This window comes from Centruroides sculpturatus, unplaced genomic scaffold (genome assembly GCF_000671375.1).
Source record: "Centruroides sculpturatus isolate CEXI.00-Female unplaced genomic scaffold, Cexi_2.0 scaffold641, whole genome shotgun sequence".
Taxonomy (NCBI): Eukaryota; Metazoa; Arthropoda; class Arachnida; order Scorpiones; family Buthidae; genus Centruroides; species Centruroides sculpturatus.
Window position 1 is genome coordinate 433,039 of NW_019384888.1, and position 18,368 is coordinate 451,406.

At 33.0% G+C, this 18,368-nt stretch overlaps 1 protein-coding gene across 4 annotated transcripts in view; it reads right to left on the minus strand.

The window, feature by feature from the left end:
• Positions 1–10,985, minus strand: part of LOC111631150 (tigger transposable element-derived protein 1-like) — a 30,365-nt gene extending 19,380 nt beyond the window's left edge. For all 4 annotated transcript variants that reach the window (XR_002757648.1, XM_023375350.1, XM_023375352.1 and 1 more), the window contains exons 1-2: positions 10,851–10,985; positions 5,493–5,635 (exon numbers count right to left, since the gene is read on the minus strand). Coding sequence is in view for 3 of the 4 variants with exons in the window: in XM_023375350.1 (XP_023231118.1) it covers positions 5,493–5,635; positions 10,851–10,866 (159 nt within the window). In the remaining variant the exon portion in view is untranslated. The remainder of the gene's footprint in view (positions 1–5,492; positions 5,636–10,850) is intronic.
• Between the last annotated feature and the right edge of the window lie 7,383 nt (positions 10,986–18,368).

Genomic DNA, 18,368 nt, shown 5'->3' on the forward strand with positions numbered 1-18,368 from the left:
AAGAATGCATTCAATTCCAGGTACTGTGAAGTCATAACAGTTGTGACAAATTCATAAGCAAATTCTGTTAAAAGATAAAATAATGTTAAAAATCCTTTTATGGATAATTTATGTATATATTGATGTATTGATAATAGAAAACATGGAACATGTAAGTAATTTAATAAATTCTACACATTATTGTTGGGTATAAAATTGTTATAATAAGTTTTATTTTAAGTTAAATTTTTTGTTATAGAATATTATTATTGTAAACCTGCTGAAGAGGGGCCTTAAGGTCTGTAACACAAAAACAGCATGTACAGGTGAAAACTCAGGTAAAAAATAAAGATTTTGTTTTTCTGAATAAGTTCTCCTCTATTTGCAAAAACTGAAACAACACTAGTATAATAAGTCCTATTAATATACTAAATCCAATGTAGACAATGATATAATAAAAAAATTTAATATAGTTAAGGACAGAGGCAAAAGAATTGACAACAGAAATGTTCATTATCTGCTACAATAGGTGTAAATGCAGTTCCAAAATGAGGCAGTTGGAACCTTATCATAGCCGTAGACCATGTCTATAGGAGTAAAAAAAAAAGGTCAAAGAAACTAATGGTCTGTTAGCTTATTTTATTTTTAAGAATAGGTTAATTCCCACACAATAGGATTAATGGATCTTACAATGTGATTCTGATCATGTCCTGGAAATAGTTGGTGCAATGGCATTTCTCATGTTTTGAGATTTTAGCCATCTATAATAAAGTGGGAAAACAGTTGATTTTCAGCATTGTTTTGAGAAACAGTTCTCAATTTTTTCACTTTTAAATTTTACTCCATTTTTGAGGGTCTTCAAAAGTCCAGTATAATAACACCCAAAATAAGCCTATCTTGCAAAAGATCACATACAGACTATAAGTTCCTTTTAACATTTTTACTCCTGTGAGCATGGTCTACAGCTCTAAATTACATCCCAACCACTTCATTCAGAGTTGCATTTGTACTCTATAAAAGTATAAAAAAATTCTTTATTATGACATTTATCTAACTGATCTAACTCATAAGACAACTAACTCAATAACCCAAAACCAGCAGAAAGAACACACAGAAAACTCAATTTAACACAGCAAACATTTTCCTCCATCCTGGATGAATATCTTTATGCTAATATTCAGAAATAGAACTGCACATTCAAGTTTGAAAATGGAGCTGCTTGCTAATTGTCAAAGATGGCTTCAGCAAAGAATTTGTAAATATATCAAGAATTAACAGAGAATACATCTCTGAATGTTCTAAAATGTGCAGTTCTATTTCGAAACATTAGCCTGAAGAGGTCCATTCATGATAGAAAAAAACATTTGCTATGTTAAAATGAGTTCTTCACATATGTTCTTTCTGCTGGATTTGGGTTATTCAGTTAATTGTCTCATGTAGTTAACCAGTATCTAGTATATGTCTGTTTTATCTAAATCTATAATATAATTAATTTAAACTTAGCCACATTAAAACTGATCAGCTGTGATCTTCAGTGACAAAAAGTCTAATAAGTCTAATTTCTATTTGTTTGTTCTGCTGCCTAACAACACTGCTTGGCCAGAATTTCCAATGAATATTAATCCGCTAAGAATTTAACACAAGTTTTCTCAGCAACATTTTCAAAATAAAATTAAGTTGACAAACATAATTATTTTCAAACAGCATAACAAAATCTCCAAAAGTATTCAAATACAGTTGTCCCTCGATAGTCTGACGTTTTTTAATCCGACATGCTCAGTAGTCCGACGCACCTCCCGTCCCCGTTACGTGTCTGCTTGCACAGAAGCATGTCGCGATGTGAATCTTCCCATCCAATTCTTACTCAATGACACATATTTCGTGTGTTTTATGTGAGCAGTTCTGTTCAAAAAGTTTGAAGTAGAGAATATTGTAAGTTACTGCTAGCAACACAATGCGAAATATGTAATTATTTTCGGTAATCTGGACACTTTTGGTAATCCGACACACCTTTGGTCCCATACCTGTCGGATTATCGAGGAACAACTGTATACTGTAAGTGGACTTGGCAGTAATAAGAATGAACACAATTATTAAAACTAGAGATACTGTAATTCTATTGATTTCTTATATAGAATAATACACAGGTCAATTTACTGAAGATTAATTCTTTCTAGACTGCATATTGTAATATCAACACACTTACTAAAACACCTTTTCTTGCAGCCGACGCTTTATTATAACAACTTTCAAACGTTTTCGGTCTTGTTAAAAGACCTTTCTCAAAAAAATAAAATTAACTAAGTAACAAAATAAACACCACAATCGTAAATCGAACGCTTAGTACGAATAACTGTTTTTCAAATCTTTCGAACTCGCTTATAATCCGTTGTACATGACGTCAGTGTAACCGGAAATATAAAAGGTTACATAACTATCTAAATATAAATACTTAAAGATGCCATCTCCCTACATCGTTCAAAAAATATAACTTGAGATACATATTAACTACTTTCTTCAATTATTAATTTTATATTAATAATTGAAGAAAGCTAGAGGACCATGCTGCCGATATTTTTGTCGATTCCCGGAAGTTGACTGCAAGGCCTTTATGCTTTGCCTTACAAATCTGCCAGGCTTCCGCGTAATGTCGGTGTCTCCTGTCTCGAACTATCTGCATTAGTCTTGCTTGGTCCCATTCAACATTGACGTCTTGCTGGTCCGCTAGAACGTAGGTGGCTAGCGCACCACCTACGTTATAATAAAGCGTCGGCTGCAAGAAAAGGTGTTTTAGTAAGTGTGTGTTGATATTACTGAAGATTAAATACTTATGTGAAATATTGTATAAAATGAAAGGATAAGCATGAAACACAAACAAAAATTGTTTTGTGATGTAGCAGTCAACCAAGGTATGTTTTACATCAAGCATTATTGAAATGTGACTACACAATCGCAAGGCATCAAAAAAAAAACTGTTCAGTCCTGAGTGAACCCTATAGTACTGCTGTTTTAATGGATCTCAAAAATAAACTTTTGTCTAGAGCCTGACAAATCCTAGGGCTGCCACCAGTGAAAGAACAATGCAAAAAGAGCCTACTATGAGATGAGTGCCATCTCATAATAGGCTCTAACATCAGAAATTGGGATGAGCCTCTCAAAAGTATATCATCTGGTAATTGACAACTAAACAGTACTTATACAGTGCTATCCACTGGTTCACTACAAGTTGGCACTGACTCAACTCACATAATGGACAATAAAAATAGTAGTAGGACCATCAAGAAGAGCCAAGAAAGATATCAAAAAGGACATGCTTTTTAAAAAATTATCTTTTGAATATCTTATATTATTTTTAAATAAAAATTCAAAGATGTAATAATTCAGCTGTTAAATAAATAAATAAAAAAAAGTACACTTATTACTTAATACATAAATTATGAATTGTTAAGACATTTATACATAATTTTAAAACACTTATTTATTATAATTAAGGACTGAACTTGTATGCATGTGCATTTTTTCCCCTTAAATATTATGATGTTGAAATCTTGGTATAAACAAGATTTGAGTCCAAGTAGATTAAATTAAAGTTGTCCAATAATGCTTATAATATGCATGTTTATGATTTTAACTGCATATTTTGCAATTTGATCATTTTCAGGATTTATGCTTTATAAACTTTGTAGCTTCTTCACATGATTGCAAGTGCTAATTTTTTTAAAAATGACCTATAGTCTGTTTCTGCCATTCATACATTGAATCTTTTTTACACATATTCAGTTCATGTGAGAAATATCATTCTGCCATCCAATTACAGATGAGTGCACAAAATTCAAATGTTTTAAATTTGAATCCTATAACTCTCATTCTCTTAAAGCCAACAAATGAATATGTTTCACATTGCTACAGAAATCACTCATTTTCCTGTTTTTAAATATTCACAACATTTTTATCATGCAATTATATTTTATAGAATGTTACATGTATCCACTATTTGTTTATAAATTTTTTCATTACTACTCATTTTTTGCCATAGAGGTTATACAATGACAAATGTCACATCAGGCAAAGTATGCCAAACCGTCGTGTGGTTAACCCCCCAATAATAGAACCAATCTTCCTAGTAGTTGTGCCAGGATCATTTTCTACCAACTGAAAAGCCAAGTCTTGGATATTCTGGTTGCCATCCTCCACTTTTACTAGGGTATAACTGTCCCTTTTCTCTCTGATATCTATTGACAGCACTGAAAGTTTAGTGATTAGGCACTCTTCTGCCAGTGAAAGTTTCTTCTTACAGTTGTCTCGCTTCAAGTGCATTTCCGCAAGCTTTCAATGTATATCAGCATATTCCAAAAACATAAATTCAGACATTATTAAATAATAATCACTTCAGTCAACATGAACTAATTGTTGTTAACAAACAAATACAAATAATTAACAAATACAAAATAATACTTTCAAGTTCAACTTAGCAAGTCAAAAGTTTCATATTATTCAAAGATATTCGAATATGGAAATTAGCATTGAAATTAGCAGTACATTCAAATGTTTAAAACACTCCATATTCAAAGATGTGCCAAGAACATTTTTGAATATGCAAATTTTGGCTAATTGTGAAACTTACCACCAGCCTGAAGCATACATTGTTAAGCCATGTATTTTTATAAAAAATCCAAGTGACACATTAATAAAATTTCAGATAATAAGTAACAGATATCAAACCAATGTGCAATTATCAACAAATATTTTCATACATCAAATTGCATTTCACTAAACATGAAGTGACGTCATATTTTTAAATCATTTATAACTCAACTAGTAGCTTGGGAGGCCCCTAGTGGGCGTTCTTTACAAATTTCCATGAGGCACAGTTCCTTTGACTTTTTTGTTCATATCAATATGCTCTACAGCTCTGTTAAAGTCCGAATGGTAAGATTTACCCTCCGAATGAAGAGGTGGCGACCCTCCCAAACCGTAGACCCCTGTACTAACAATAAAGTCAAAGGAACCATACCCCTACTCGCGACCCTTCAAGAGATATAAGCCCCTGAAATAATAAATTCCTGTTACAAATATACTGAATTATTTATATTGTTATATTAACCAAATAATAATTTATTGGCGAAATGAATAATAAAAATGTATATTGTTAATTTAAATAAGAATTAAAATTGTTAATTTGAATGTTTGAAATATGACACACGATAGGGCGCCTCTAGTGTCCATTATCAAACGGTTACGGAACAGACATTCGTTGAATGGGTTATATATATAGATAAGAATGCTTCAAATCAAAAAATGACACTAGTCTTTTTGATTTGAAATTATTATTTATTAAAGTACTCTGTATATATTAAATCATTACAAATAGTAGTTATTCAGGAAGTGGATATAATGTGGATATATATGTATAAATAAGTTAATGCTTATAATTTCAACAGTAACAAGTTTTAAAAAAGTTTTCTATTACTTATATAAAATTTTGTATTATTTATCAAAAATATTTTACTCACTTTTACATTATCTTCAATTGTAACATCATTATATTTTTCACTTTCAACTTTAAAGTTTCTATTGGAAATCTCAAATTCTTGTGTGGATTCGTCGTCACATTCATAATCCCAGTCAGGGCTGATGATCAATTCTTCTTTCATTGCTATAAAAAGAAATATTTTTATCATCAATAATTTGTTTACCACTGTACATATAAAATATAATTTTAATATGTTTTTCATTTTTAAAATTTTATCTTAAATGATTATATTATGTGTAATACAAGGGTGGTTTTGTTTCCAACCTCCGACGGTCCATAAAACAACGACAAGTGTAAATAACAAAATTAATTTATTACCAAAAGTTAGGTACAAACATTGTTACTTTTCGACATAATCACCATGAAGATTGAAGCATTTGTCATATCTGTGGATGAGCTTTGCAATCTCCACTTTATAGACTGTTGCTGCCAGCAACTTGAGATGGGCCTTAACATTGTTTTGAAGATGGTCATTAGTGTTGAACCTCAGCCCTCCTAGCCACATTTTCAGTTCAGGAAAAAGGTGTGAAGACTTCCACCTCTTTCCTGAAGCACTTATTAATTATTCATAAACAGGCCATCAAAATCATGTAGTTCACAAAAAATGATAAAGAGTTTGCTGGTTTCTTTAGATGCAATTTTGAGCAGAATAATTCATTTGTTTCTGTTCAATGACTTCCATTAATGTATAAATGATAATAAATGCTATCATCTAGACCAGGGGTGTCCAACCTTTTTGTTTCTATGGGCCACATTGCAAGATGTCATGAAGTTTTGGGCCACAAGTATATATAATATACTTATGGCCCAATCCTTAAATATACTTGTATGTTTCAGAATTAACTTGGCTAGATTATAGTAATAATAAATCTTTATTGGGAAAAAGGATGTTTTAAAAAATTACTTCTACAGATACTTTCAATTTTTACTACGAAATAGATAAATTCATTTATTATAAAGGAGACAAACAAAAATTTATTTGAAAAACACAAATATTTGTTTTATTTGGGTCTCTAATTAAAACCCATTTTAATTAGTCACCATTTTAAAGTCTTTTTTATTCATTTTACCATTTTAAAGTGCATTTTTATTCGTCTAATATATTTATAAATAATATGTAGCCCAAAAAGTAGCCAATGCGCCAAATGGTATTTCTTACGCCAAACTAAACAAAGGATAGCCAACTTTGGCGCAAAGTAGCCAAATCATGCAACGCTAGAAGGAATATTAAATAAACTGGAGTTGGGACTCAAAGGATTATAGACCCAAATGCGGGAAAAGGAGAGAAAGGACAAAAGATAAAGAAGTGAGGAAGGTTGGAAAATTAAGGGTCCATGTTTGCATAACAGAAGGTCTATTTAATTTTTCTCACTACTATGTATCTTTTGGCCTTTCTCCCCTCCCGAATTTGGGTCTATAATCCTTTGAGTCTCAACTTTAGCTTTATTTAGTATTCTTTCCTCATTCACATATTTCCAAGTATTTGAAAATAGTTCCTTTCCACTCAAAAATAAAATATATATAAAGGTTTACAACTTTGTAAAACTTCTTTTTTTGAATTTAGGCTGTTGAAATAAATAAATAAAATAAAACGAAAAGCTTCGTCGGTTTTCTTTACACGTTTATTGGGCCGCATTGGAACTTGCGGCCCAATAACCGCGGGCTAAATACCCCTAATCTAGACCTTGAATAATTTGACCTAGTTAAAATCAGGACCAAACTAAGAGCTATGATTCTTCTGGAAATTAAAACAATGTTCCCCATCTCTGACTATTAACTCCCATTGATGCATGTTTATTTTCTGTTGGCATGTGACTTCTGGTGTCATATGCACTAACACCATTGGAGTAATGTAAAAATTAACACAGTAATTTTTTCATGTTTACTTCCAAACTTCTGAGATTTCTTTTGTTTTTTACCCAGAAGACAGAGCATGAATATCCTAATCTGCTGTATTTGTTAGCAGCACCCATGCAAATGCACAATTTACTCAAGCCATAGTACAGTCTAAGTCAAGATACAGTGAAACCTTGGGTTTCGAATACCTCAGTTATCGAACAATTTGGTTAACAAACAAAATTTTGAACTCCTTATTTGCCCCAGTTACAATACAATAACTCGGCTGCTGAACAAGCTACGCAGCAAGAGCCAGCCACAGATTAGAAAGACACAGACAGTCAATTCTATATACTCCCTTTGTTAAAGAAAGACGACAGCCTAACAAATCAAAGACAAGTCTACTGATTAGTTAGTGGCGCCAAGATCACCTCACATCATTAGACATCACAACACAAACCAGTGACGACGATGTTATTTAAATTAGATTTCAATGCATATGAGGGAAAGATATTACTTCTGTTTTTTGATATACGTCCAATTGAATTTAAATCAAATTAATTAATAAAAACTGCACTAATTGCACTGCACTAATTAACATTCACATAATATAAATGGCATCCAAGAATTCATGTTAAGATACACTTAAGTTATATTAAATAACAAAATTCTCACTGTCGTTTGCACCTTATATTGCCTATTCTCTGTGCGCACACACACATGGTATGGAGATTACACAGTATACTGATTCATGGTAGAAACTGATCTTTGTAAGCAAATATCTCATGATGGGTCACATATACAAATATGGGTCCTTTGACTTTTTTGCTGGTATTGACTGTGTCTAAAAGTAGACAAAGCCTGAGGCAAGTCACCTGATTGGACCTTCTTCAACTTCTGGTAGAACGTGGAAGTTGTGTTAATAATTGATACGAAAAACATTGTGTGTATCAGTCATGTTTCTTTAAATAACTATATTGTCTCATAAAATTATTGTTAAGGATATATTACTGTTTATACATAAAACTAAATTTAATTTGACCATCATCTCCATTTCTTTGACACTTTTTTTAGAGAAGAAAGTGCAACATTCCTCTCTTATTTTTGCTTTGTTTACTCAATACTATTCAGAAGTGTCTACAATTACTCAAAAAACTCTTATTTATATTTAAATTAAATATTTTTGATTTTTTAAAATTTTCTACAGGGTTTTTACATGAAGTTAATGCTCCATACAAAATAATTTTGAAATACAGGAGTGTTTTGCAACTCATGGGTAAAAATTTAAGGGGTGATAGAAAACATCTAAACAAGCAATTTTCACCATACAATGCATGAGCAGAGAGCAAGCGGTGAACCGCTAGGAGGTATCTGTTACTGTCACATAAAAGAACGAAACATCAAATGAACAGAGCTGGTACTAAATAATTTTATTGACAGCATGTGTGGCAAAATTACAGAAACTGCTCAAAACAGCAATGTACGCCTTTTCCTGATTACTGTACAATTGCCATGTCTTCTGAAATCCATGATAGAAATGATGACGTGTAAGAAAACTCACGCTTTATGCTTTCCATTGCAGTGCTGTCTAGCGGTTCACTGCTTGCTCTCCGCCCATGCACTGTATGGTGAAAATTGCTTATTCAAATGTTAGTCTATCACAACGGTGGGCAACCCCTGGCCTGCGGGCCAGCTACAGCTCGCGAAAAGTTTCTATCCGGCCCGCGAGATGTTTAGAAGAAATTATAGATAAATATTTTTCAATGTAATTCGTCTAGTTTAAATTGAATATTATTTTCTGAAGTGTTGCGGCAGCAATGACAGGAAAAAATAAGGGAGTCATTTCCTTATTCAAACAAAAAATGGGAGAACAGAATGTTTGTAAATTATTTATATCTCATCGCATCATCCATCAAGAAAATCTATGTGCAAAAGCTATGCAATTAGAAAATGTAATGTCTGTCGTATCCAACTACATAGGACTGTTTTTATTGTGTTTAAAGTCACTTAGATTTTACAAATAGGTGAGCCGTTCACAGTTTGGCACACGCATTTGTAAAATCTAAATGACTCGTACAACAAGGAATTCATATAAAACGGAATAATCAACAGTGTTATACGGGGGGGTCGACTGTAGTAATTAATTTCTTTTTATTTATTTATTTCATATTTGCAAACTAAAAATTTACAGGTCACAAGGTGTCAATTAACTACTATGGAAAAAACGTAAAATTTATTCTGGCCCATGTTATAAAAAAGGTTGCCCACCCTTGGTCTATCACATTTTTTCCCACGAGTTTCGAAACACCCTGTATATTTTATATATATAGCCTATTGTATAAAGAGATCCTATGTATAGAATTTTATAAAGGGGAAAAAACTTAATAAAAATGTTTAAAAAAAATAATTTAATTAAACTTTAAATGGTTAAATGGTTCTAGAAAATTAGGCAGCAAAAGGCTAGCCAAAGATAATGCTCTTAAAAAATTGTATTTAATAAAACACAAAGGGAAAAAATGTTAAAAAATAATTTAATTAAACTTTAAATGGTTCTAGAAAATTAGGCAGTGAATGGCTAGCCAAAGATGGGATTACTGCTCCTAAAAAATTAAATTTAATAAAAAACAAAATGAAAGTTTCTTTATCATCAATTTTAATTTAAATATAATACTGTTTTGAAGTAATATTTACTTGCCTCAGACTTTGTTTACTTTTAGACATGGTCAATAGGGTTCTACAATTTCTGGAATGGGTTGAAAACCCCCCATTCAGAGTTCACATCCTACCCCTTTGATGGATCCCAACCCTTTTTTTTTTTCATCCTCTTTCCTTTCTCACCCCACCCCATCTTCCCCCCTTTTTCCATAACACAGGTTGTGATACCTGTCTTACTACTACTACTACTATACTACTACTACTACTATCCCTTTGATGACTACAGTCGACCCCCTATAACACTGTTGATTATTCCATTTTATATGAATTCCATGTTGTATGAGTCACTTAGATTTTACAAATACGTGTGCCAGGCTGTGAATGGCTCACGTACAGTCGTAATGCAACATATTAATTACAGTCGACTCCCCTATAACACTGTTGATTATTCCGTTTTATATGAATTCCATGTTGTGCGAGTCACTTAGATTTTACAAATACGTGAGCCATTCACAGCCTGGCACACGTATTTGTAAAATCTAAGTGACTCATACAACATGGAATTCTTATAAAACGGAATAATCAACAGTGTTATAGGGGAGTCGACTGTAATTAAAATGTTGCATTATTATAATATTATGCATCACGTTCTGCTGCTAATTGTCTTTAAAAAATAAATACAAAGGGGCTATTTACGTATACAGGTTCTGAAATAACAAATTAAAGATGGCGACTAAGTAGCAGACGATTCTAATTCGTCTCTTATCATCTATTATTGCGAATAATATGTTTTAAATGATTTATTTAAACAAAAGTCGAATTTAATAAAGCAACAGTTATAACATACCTTTTGAATATTCCATTATTCTTACGAATTCGCATTAAATAGAAGAATTTTCGTGACTAACAAGATAAACGTCAGACGATAAATGTTCGACGTTCTGCGACCTCTAACGGATGCTTACTCTAGTTTCGAATCGTCTACCGCGTCATCTGTCGAAGGAAATGTTCGTGTAGAATAGAAGCTATTTTAAAAATAAATAATAATAATAATAATAATAAATAAAAAAAGACAAAAATAGGTCCAACTATATTTGATGGGTGTCGTCGACACGCCGTCTATTCACAGACGTTGTCTCATTTCTGCACGAGCATAACCAATAATTTTGAAGGTTAAATCCAGAGTTGCCACTGGCGACAAATGAAAAAACTTGGGTCTGGATGGGAAAAAACCCAGATGGGGATTTTAAAAACTCAGATTACTTACGCAGAAAAATTCATGATTAAAATGTAATTATAAATTTTTTTATCATAGTACATTCATGCTGTTATAAGAGAGGTCGAGGCCGAAGTTTTCAACGCGGAAACGTGTACGTCGGACGTTCAGCGCCGCTTTCCTGTAAGCCTATAAGTTTGACGATGGCGTTTGGAACCTCGAGCATGATTCTACTGACGTTCCAAACGCCATTGTTAAACTTCTAGGCTCACAGGAAGGCGGAGCTGAACGTCCGACGGACACGTTTTCGCGTTGAAAACGTCGGCCGCAACCTCTCTATAATTAGAGACACTATAATACAAACTTAAAAAAACCATTTATTATTTAATTTTGTACATAGTAGTTAATGTTATTTCACAGTTACTCTGTTCTCTTTCCATTAACAGTACTGCACAATCTTTGTGCTCTTCTTGTCGCTTCTTATAGACTATTTTTGGTGGCAAACTCCTTGTACTGCAGCTCTAATTAGTTCAGGTTCGGGTTCATACAGTGAACAGCTAAGATTTTTTTTTACTGATCGCTTGTTTAGCAAGGCCGCGTTTCCTTATGCAGCGAGAGTGTATCGAAAATGACGTCACGAGCAGCTACATCACTGCATTACACGTCACTGCATCATAGTTTAGAAACGCCTTCCGCTCGAGCGAAACATTGACGCCATAATCTATCCTTTAATTCCAGTTACAACCGTAAGTAGTGCTTTAGTTAAAGAACTACAATATTTAAATAAAGAGATAAAAAGAATTGAGCACTTATCTTTCGAAAAATGTGAACAAAGTAAAGAGATAGAAGATACAATAGAGCGTCGATTATCCGAAAGTCAATCATCCGAAAGAATTCCAGTCGGCAAATTTAACTTTTCGTCAGCGATGTGGCGCTGCAATCTTTGGCTATGTCTTGGGCTACTCAAATATTTTACGTTTTTGATACTAAATTAACTTCTGAAGTATAATTTTTTATTGTTTTTATATTTTTCAATACAGTATATTTATTTTGTTCGTACAAAATAAAAAAATAATTTTTAACGATACAATAGTCTTCGTTAGGCTTAACATCGACGAAAATTCAACGCGAAGCGACACGCAACGGAGAAAAATGTCAAGATGGGATAAATTAATATATTTTTTCGTGCATAATCGGTTATCCGAACATCGAACTTCCGAACAACTACAATCCCAATCGATTCGGATAATCGACGCTCTACTGTATATAACTATATTTAAAATATAGTATTTTCTTAATCTTTAGATAACTTTCAGAGTCATTTTATAAAATTTAATCCTCTTAATCTTTCCATGATATTTTTACTAACAGACACTTCGACTTTTTTATTTTTTACAGTATAATATCGTATTATACACAGTGACTACGAATCATATCATGTGAGAATGCAATCAGTTGCAAGAAAATATTTTATCGTATGGATCGACCCTTGTTGTTATTTCTTAAATCTTTCCGTCTAAGACGGCCTTTCTTTGCCAGCCCGTTATGCGTCAGATCGGGATGAGTGACGAGAACGGAGCCCTACGTATTTGAAACAAACCAACCCCGGAAACATCCTGGATATTTCGGATTGGATCTCGGACCTCCAGAGGGGTAGTCCGTCGACTTAACCGTTCGGCCACTGATTAGAACGATTGAAAAACCCCGAAAAAAATATTAACGAACAAGTTAATGAAGAAAATTAACATTCACAATTATTCCCGTGCATAATCTGTAATAATTATACGTAATTGTGAGATCCGAAGTGTCACGAAATTCAGTTAATTTATAAAAAAATTTTGTTTGTTTTAAACAGTAAGGGAAAAAAATGTCTGTAGCAAGACACACTTTTGTTTATGTTAAAATGCGACGGAGAGTCGTAAATTTTAGAAGAAATTCAAACTTTTCAGTCACAAATAAAGTCTTTATAAGAATGGTGCTTGTTTCTGCATTCGATATAACAGATTTTATCAAAGTTAGCTTCTGGATTGTGCGACCCGTGATTTTTCAGGGGTCGCACAATCCAGAAGATAACTTTTTCAGGGGGTTCCGCTCCTAGAGGCTTTTGCGGAATCCCGTTAATGCTTAACACTGGGTAGATCATTGGGCAATTTTTTTACAAAAGACATGTCCAATGCCATTCGACCGGTGTTTGGAAGTAATCGATGTGGTTGATTAGTGTTTTCTGTCATTTACAGCATTAAACATAAATGTTTCTTTTACATTTCTTGCAATATACAAGGGTTCCTACTAAAATTTTTGTTTTGGATTCCCTGACTTCTCCTGACCAACTTTGTACAAATTTCCTGTCCCTTACAGTATGGCACATTGACGAAATAAAACAGCGTTTAACTTACTATGCACATATGCTATTACTTCCCAAACTTTTTAATTAGTTATTTTTTATAATTAACAGTTATATTTTAAAATATTTTCGTGTTTTTCTTTGTTATATGCATAAATTTTGTTTTTTTAAATAATGGGGGTCGTGTTTATCTCCAGTATGATCGGACTTAATGACGATTTTACTCGTTATTAGCATTTACATTTTTTTTTCTTGTAAAACTCATCCTTACTTTCAAAATTAAGATTTCTGCCATTTTATAACAGTTAAAAGAATAAAAAAACTTTGTTAAATAAAATATGATAACAGATGGCTCCACCGAAATTTTAATTGTTGCCGGGAAAGCTGGCTTATTTTAAGACAAGAAAGATTTTTTAAAAAATTTTTCATCCTTGTTATACAAACACTTCACATCCAATCATTGAAATAACAAGATCCCTCATACTAATCACACCGGTTCCAGCAACGACACGATCATTACATCCAACAGCCTATCTACATTCCATTTGCATGCTCTATAAATTACACGACTGACAACACAAGCAAATGCTTCTCAAAAGCCAACCTCTGGGTCCCTGTCCCCCGGTATGGTAATTTATTCAACCGATCGTCAAATGACAGCCAAAGAAACTTTGGTGCTAAGATTGTTTTTCTTTATTTGGGTCTTTAATTCCAGAAAATGTTATGTATCTCTTGCTTACTTTTTGTTATGGTTTATTTATTGGGAATAGAAATGTAATGAGTGACCGAACACTCAGAAAGTGAGCAGAAGGAATGCGGACCAATCGGAATGGGCGATTGTGGGGCAGATAATAATAAATACTCTGAATTGTAAGGACACGATAGCTTCTCCTAAAAATTTCAAGTGTCGGACTAATTGTTGTGTACAGAGCCGGCCCTACCATAGGGCGAACGGAGCAGTCGCTCCAGGCGCTAAGTCCTAGGAGGCGCCTCAGTGGTAGAGAAAATTAAAGGGTATAAATTAGGGGCAACTAAGGGAGCGCCATAATGGGATCTTGCTCCATCCTAAAACTTGCCTCGGGCCGGCACTGGTTGTGTATGTCTCGTGCTTATCTTCATCTTCATTTTCCTTCCACGGATCGAATTTTTCCATCAACAAATACGACCGCATTGTCCCAGAACCTTTAAGACATCAAAAAAACTTTCATTCACGATCCACCGACACTCTTTTATTTGGGACTATGGAAAGAGGAAGACGACCCAGAAACCGCCACTGGCTCTGAACTTTCAAGATGGCGGAAATCTTGTGTCAATTAAATGGTTTCTTGTAATCGTAGGGTCTGTCTAGGTGTCGATACCACCCACTTACCATCCTCTCGACCCTTCACTCTTCTTGCAGCCGCAGCCCTACAGGTAATCACAGCTTTATATTTAAAGGACACATGCTTTATAAGGATATGACCGAGGTCAATGTAGAGTCTACAGTACCTTGCCAAATTGTTAGTCCAATTGACTAAAATAATACTTTTTGTACTATTTTCTTCTTTTTTTTACGTAATATTGCTTAAGGAATAAATATTTTTCATTTTATTCTTATTGTCTATTATATCTGAAACACTTAATAAGTTTTTTTTTTTATAAATGGCAACATTGTAGATGAAAAAAAGTAACTATCTACCACAAAAAGAAAAGAGAGAGAAATTCTTAGTAAGGTATGGCAGCATAGCCGCATTTATGAGAACAAAAATAAAGAAATGTATAAAGAGTATTCCTCGTGATATACAAGCGTTACTGGCTTTTAATTATGTGTTTTTATGTAAATGTATGTCGCATATGCTTACATATCACCGTACCAAATATAGTTGCATTTCGATCATTTAGTGTTGTGTTCATCAGAACCGGTGGAAAGGAAGAGACAAAGGAGGCACGAACCCAGGGAACCAAAATTTCTAAATTGCTACATGGACAAATGGATAAATTTGTAGAAAACCGTCACGTACGATTAAAACAAATTATATTAACACAAAGTGTTTAAATTATGTTTATGTTTTTAAATATGTTAAAGACTAATAAAAGGGTTATCTAAAAGGCGCCATATTTAAGTTTTCCCCTGGTATCAAATGCTCTAGTTAAGGCTTTGGTGTTCAGTATTGCAAGCATTCATTCATTAGTCAGTAAACTTTCGCTAATGGATCTGTATATATAAAAGTAATTTTGATAAGAGCATGTGATCACATTCTGGTTTGTATTTCTAATTAAAATTCTGGACATTCTATAGCTGTCATTAAGCACGATAGTAAAATTTCTCTATAAAATTTCTAAAGAATTTTAATTAAACGCATTAATCAAGAATGCGAATTGAGCCAATTAGCTCCGTAATGTATGTAGTATTAATATTTTAATTAATTAATTAAAATAATCACTCATTTAATTTTTGCCTTGTTTTGGTCTCTATGCCTCGACTCTGGTCCTGCATAGTACACAGCTAACGATGTCAACCGAGTATAACTCACAAAACCCAACATAATAATAATAATAAGCGCAGAGCCCAGACGGTTAAGAGTTGAAAGTTGAAATTTGGCACACAGTGAAAGTACAGTACGTCATGAGAATGTACAGTACTGTACACTAATAAGGGATTTTTCCAAATTTTCCCAGCGGTGGAGAGAGTTAAAGTGTTCTAGCTACTAATAGAGGTTTATTACTCAATACTCTGCTAAATTTAATGCCTAGCTAATACGCTAATTAATTAAACAGAAAAATCCAATATCTATTATGTTCATCTCTCGTGCTTAGTAATGTCATAGACTCACGAAAATGCCATCCATTTAGGATTTCCTATTAAAATATCTAGAATATTTCACATACATTTGGCCATAATTTTATTTTATAACAGAAATGTCAGTATCGAAATCATATGATTTCTTCTCACAATTTGTGAAGATACAGATGAGATGAGGCAAACACTCTCACTGGCGTAGAATTCATTTCACCCTAACGAATTGATTTTATATTATTCATAAAAAAATGCAGAATTCATTAATAACAATGCCTCAAATGCATTACGAGTATTCATGCCTGGCATACATTCTATCTCAATTGTTTAATTCTGCAAAAGTATTTGGATTTGACTTACGCATCTCCTGTCAATGCGTTATAGAAGGGAACCAAAAACAAAGGAAAATCCCATCGTTCCTGTTTAAAATTTATAAGAATTTTATCGAAATCTTTCTGTGGATAGCGTGTGCTCTATACCTACTGAGAATATACAATCTTCATATATATGCACTGAGAGTTCTTAGTATTTATAACGATCACGCCTTACACGCAGCGATAATCAGCTTGTTTTTTATGGAGTACATAGCTGGTCAGTACAGTATACTGAAAAGGAACAAAATGTATTTGCATTACATAAAAAGTACTTATTGTGAAGAGTCGAAAGTATGTGATAAATTACACAAATACACAAGAAAATGTGTTTTTGTAATTTCAGTACTAATCCCCATGTTCTCTATGATTGTCAGCCTTTCACTTTTTATGGAAATAAAGAAACAAAATGGAACCGATACAGAAGCATTGATTTGTTCCGTGTTCCATACATTAGTTATTGCTTACAGCATCGGCCAAATGTTTTATTTAATTTTAATATGGACAATTGCCGTATATATTATAAGTAAAAGGTTTGCCGAGCTGTCTGAAGATTTAACACAATTGAATTTGCGAAGAGATTCCCTAAGACACGATTTACAAGAAACACTGGAGAAACACATTGAACTTTGGCAATTTTTCGTAAATGTCAACGAAAAATGGGATGTGCTTCTGCCTTTTGTATACTCTCATATGTTGCATATTGTTTGTTTTCTAGTTTACGTCGGATTATTTATAAAAATGGAACTCGTATTAAAACTTGGATTCTGTTTTGTTAGTGTATGTTCACTCGTTATCTTTATCCGTTTATCTTGGGGATTATCATCGTTTACAGCATTGGTTTGTATATTTATACTGTACAAATGAAAAGATTTATACAAATATGTTTTAAGTAACTACAACAGTAGCGCGTTATAGCTTCACGAGCCGAGGTAAACTTGAATTTGAGAGGCCGTGTACAGTGTTGACTTCAAATTGATAATTTTTGGGGGAAATATTGTTATAAATTCGTTCTCGGACCTCGGTTGTTAGGGACTCCAGGCAATTGCCTTTTTTTGCGTATAGGATAACGCGCCGCTGAATTATAATAGAAAATACAGTCGAATCCCAAATAATGGACACATCTTTTATGAAATAATTTCAATTTTTATAGAATAATTGTTATTGAAATGTATACAAAGTATCTCCCGTACGAATTGTATGTTCATGCCAGTGACCTTTGTTTGAAGGTTCGATTGTATTTATATACACGTCAGAATTACTACACATATCACACTTATAATACATATAATGTATTATAGGTGTGATGTGTGTGAGAATGTGTGATTGAAATACAAAATATATACAGTAGAACGTCCATTATCCGAAAGTCAATTATCTGAAACGTCAATTATCCGAAAGAATTCCAGTTGGCAAATTTAAATTTTCGCCAGTGCTGTGGCGTTGCAATCTTTGGCTATGTCTTGGGCTACTCAAATATTATACGTTTTTGATACTAAATTTACTTCTGAAGTATAATTTTTTATTGTTCTTATATTTTTCAATATATTTATTTTGTTTGTACAAAATAAAAGAATAATTTTTAACGATACAATAGTCTTCGTTAGGTTTAACATCGACGAAAATTCAACACGAAGCGACACGCAACGGAGAAAAAT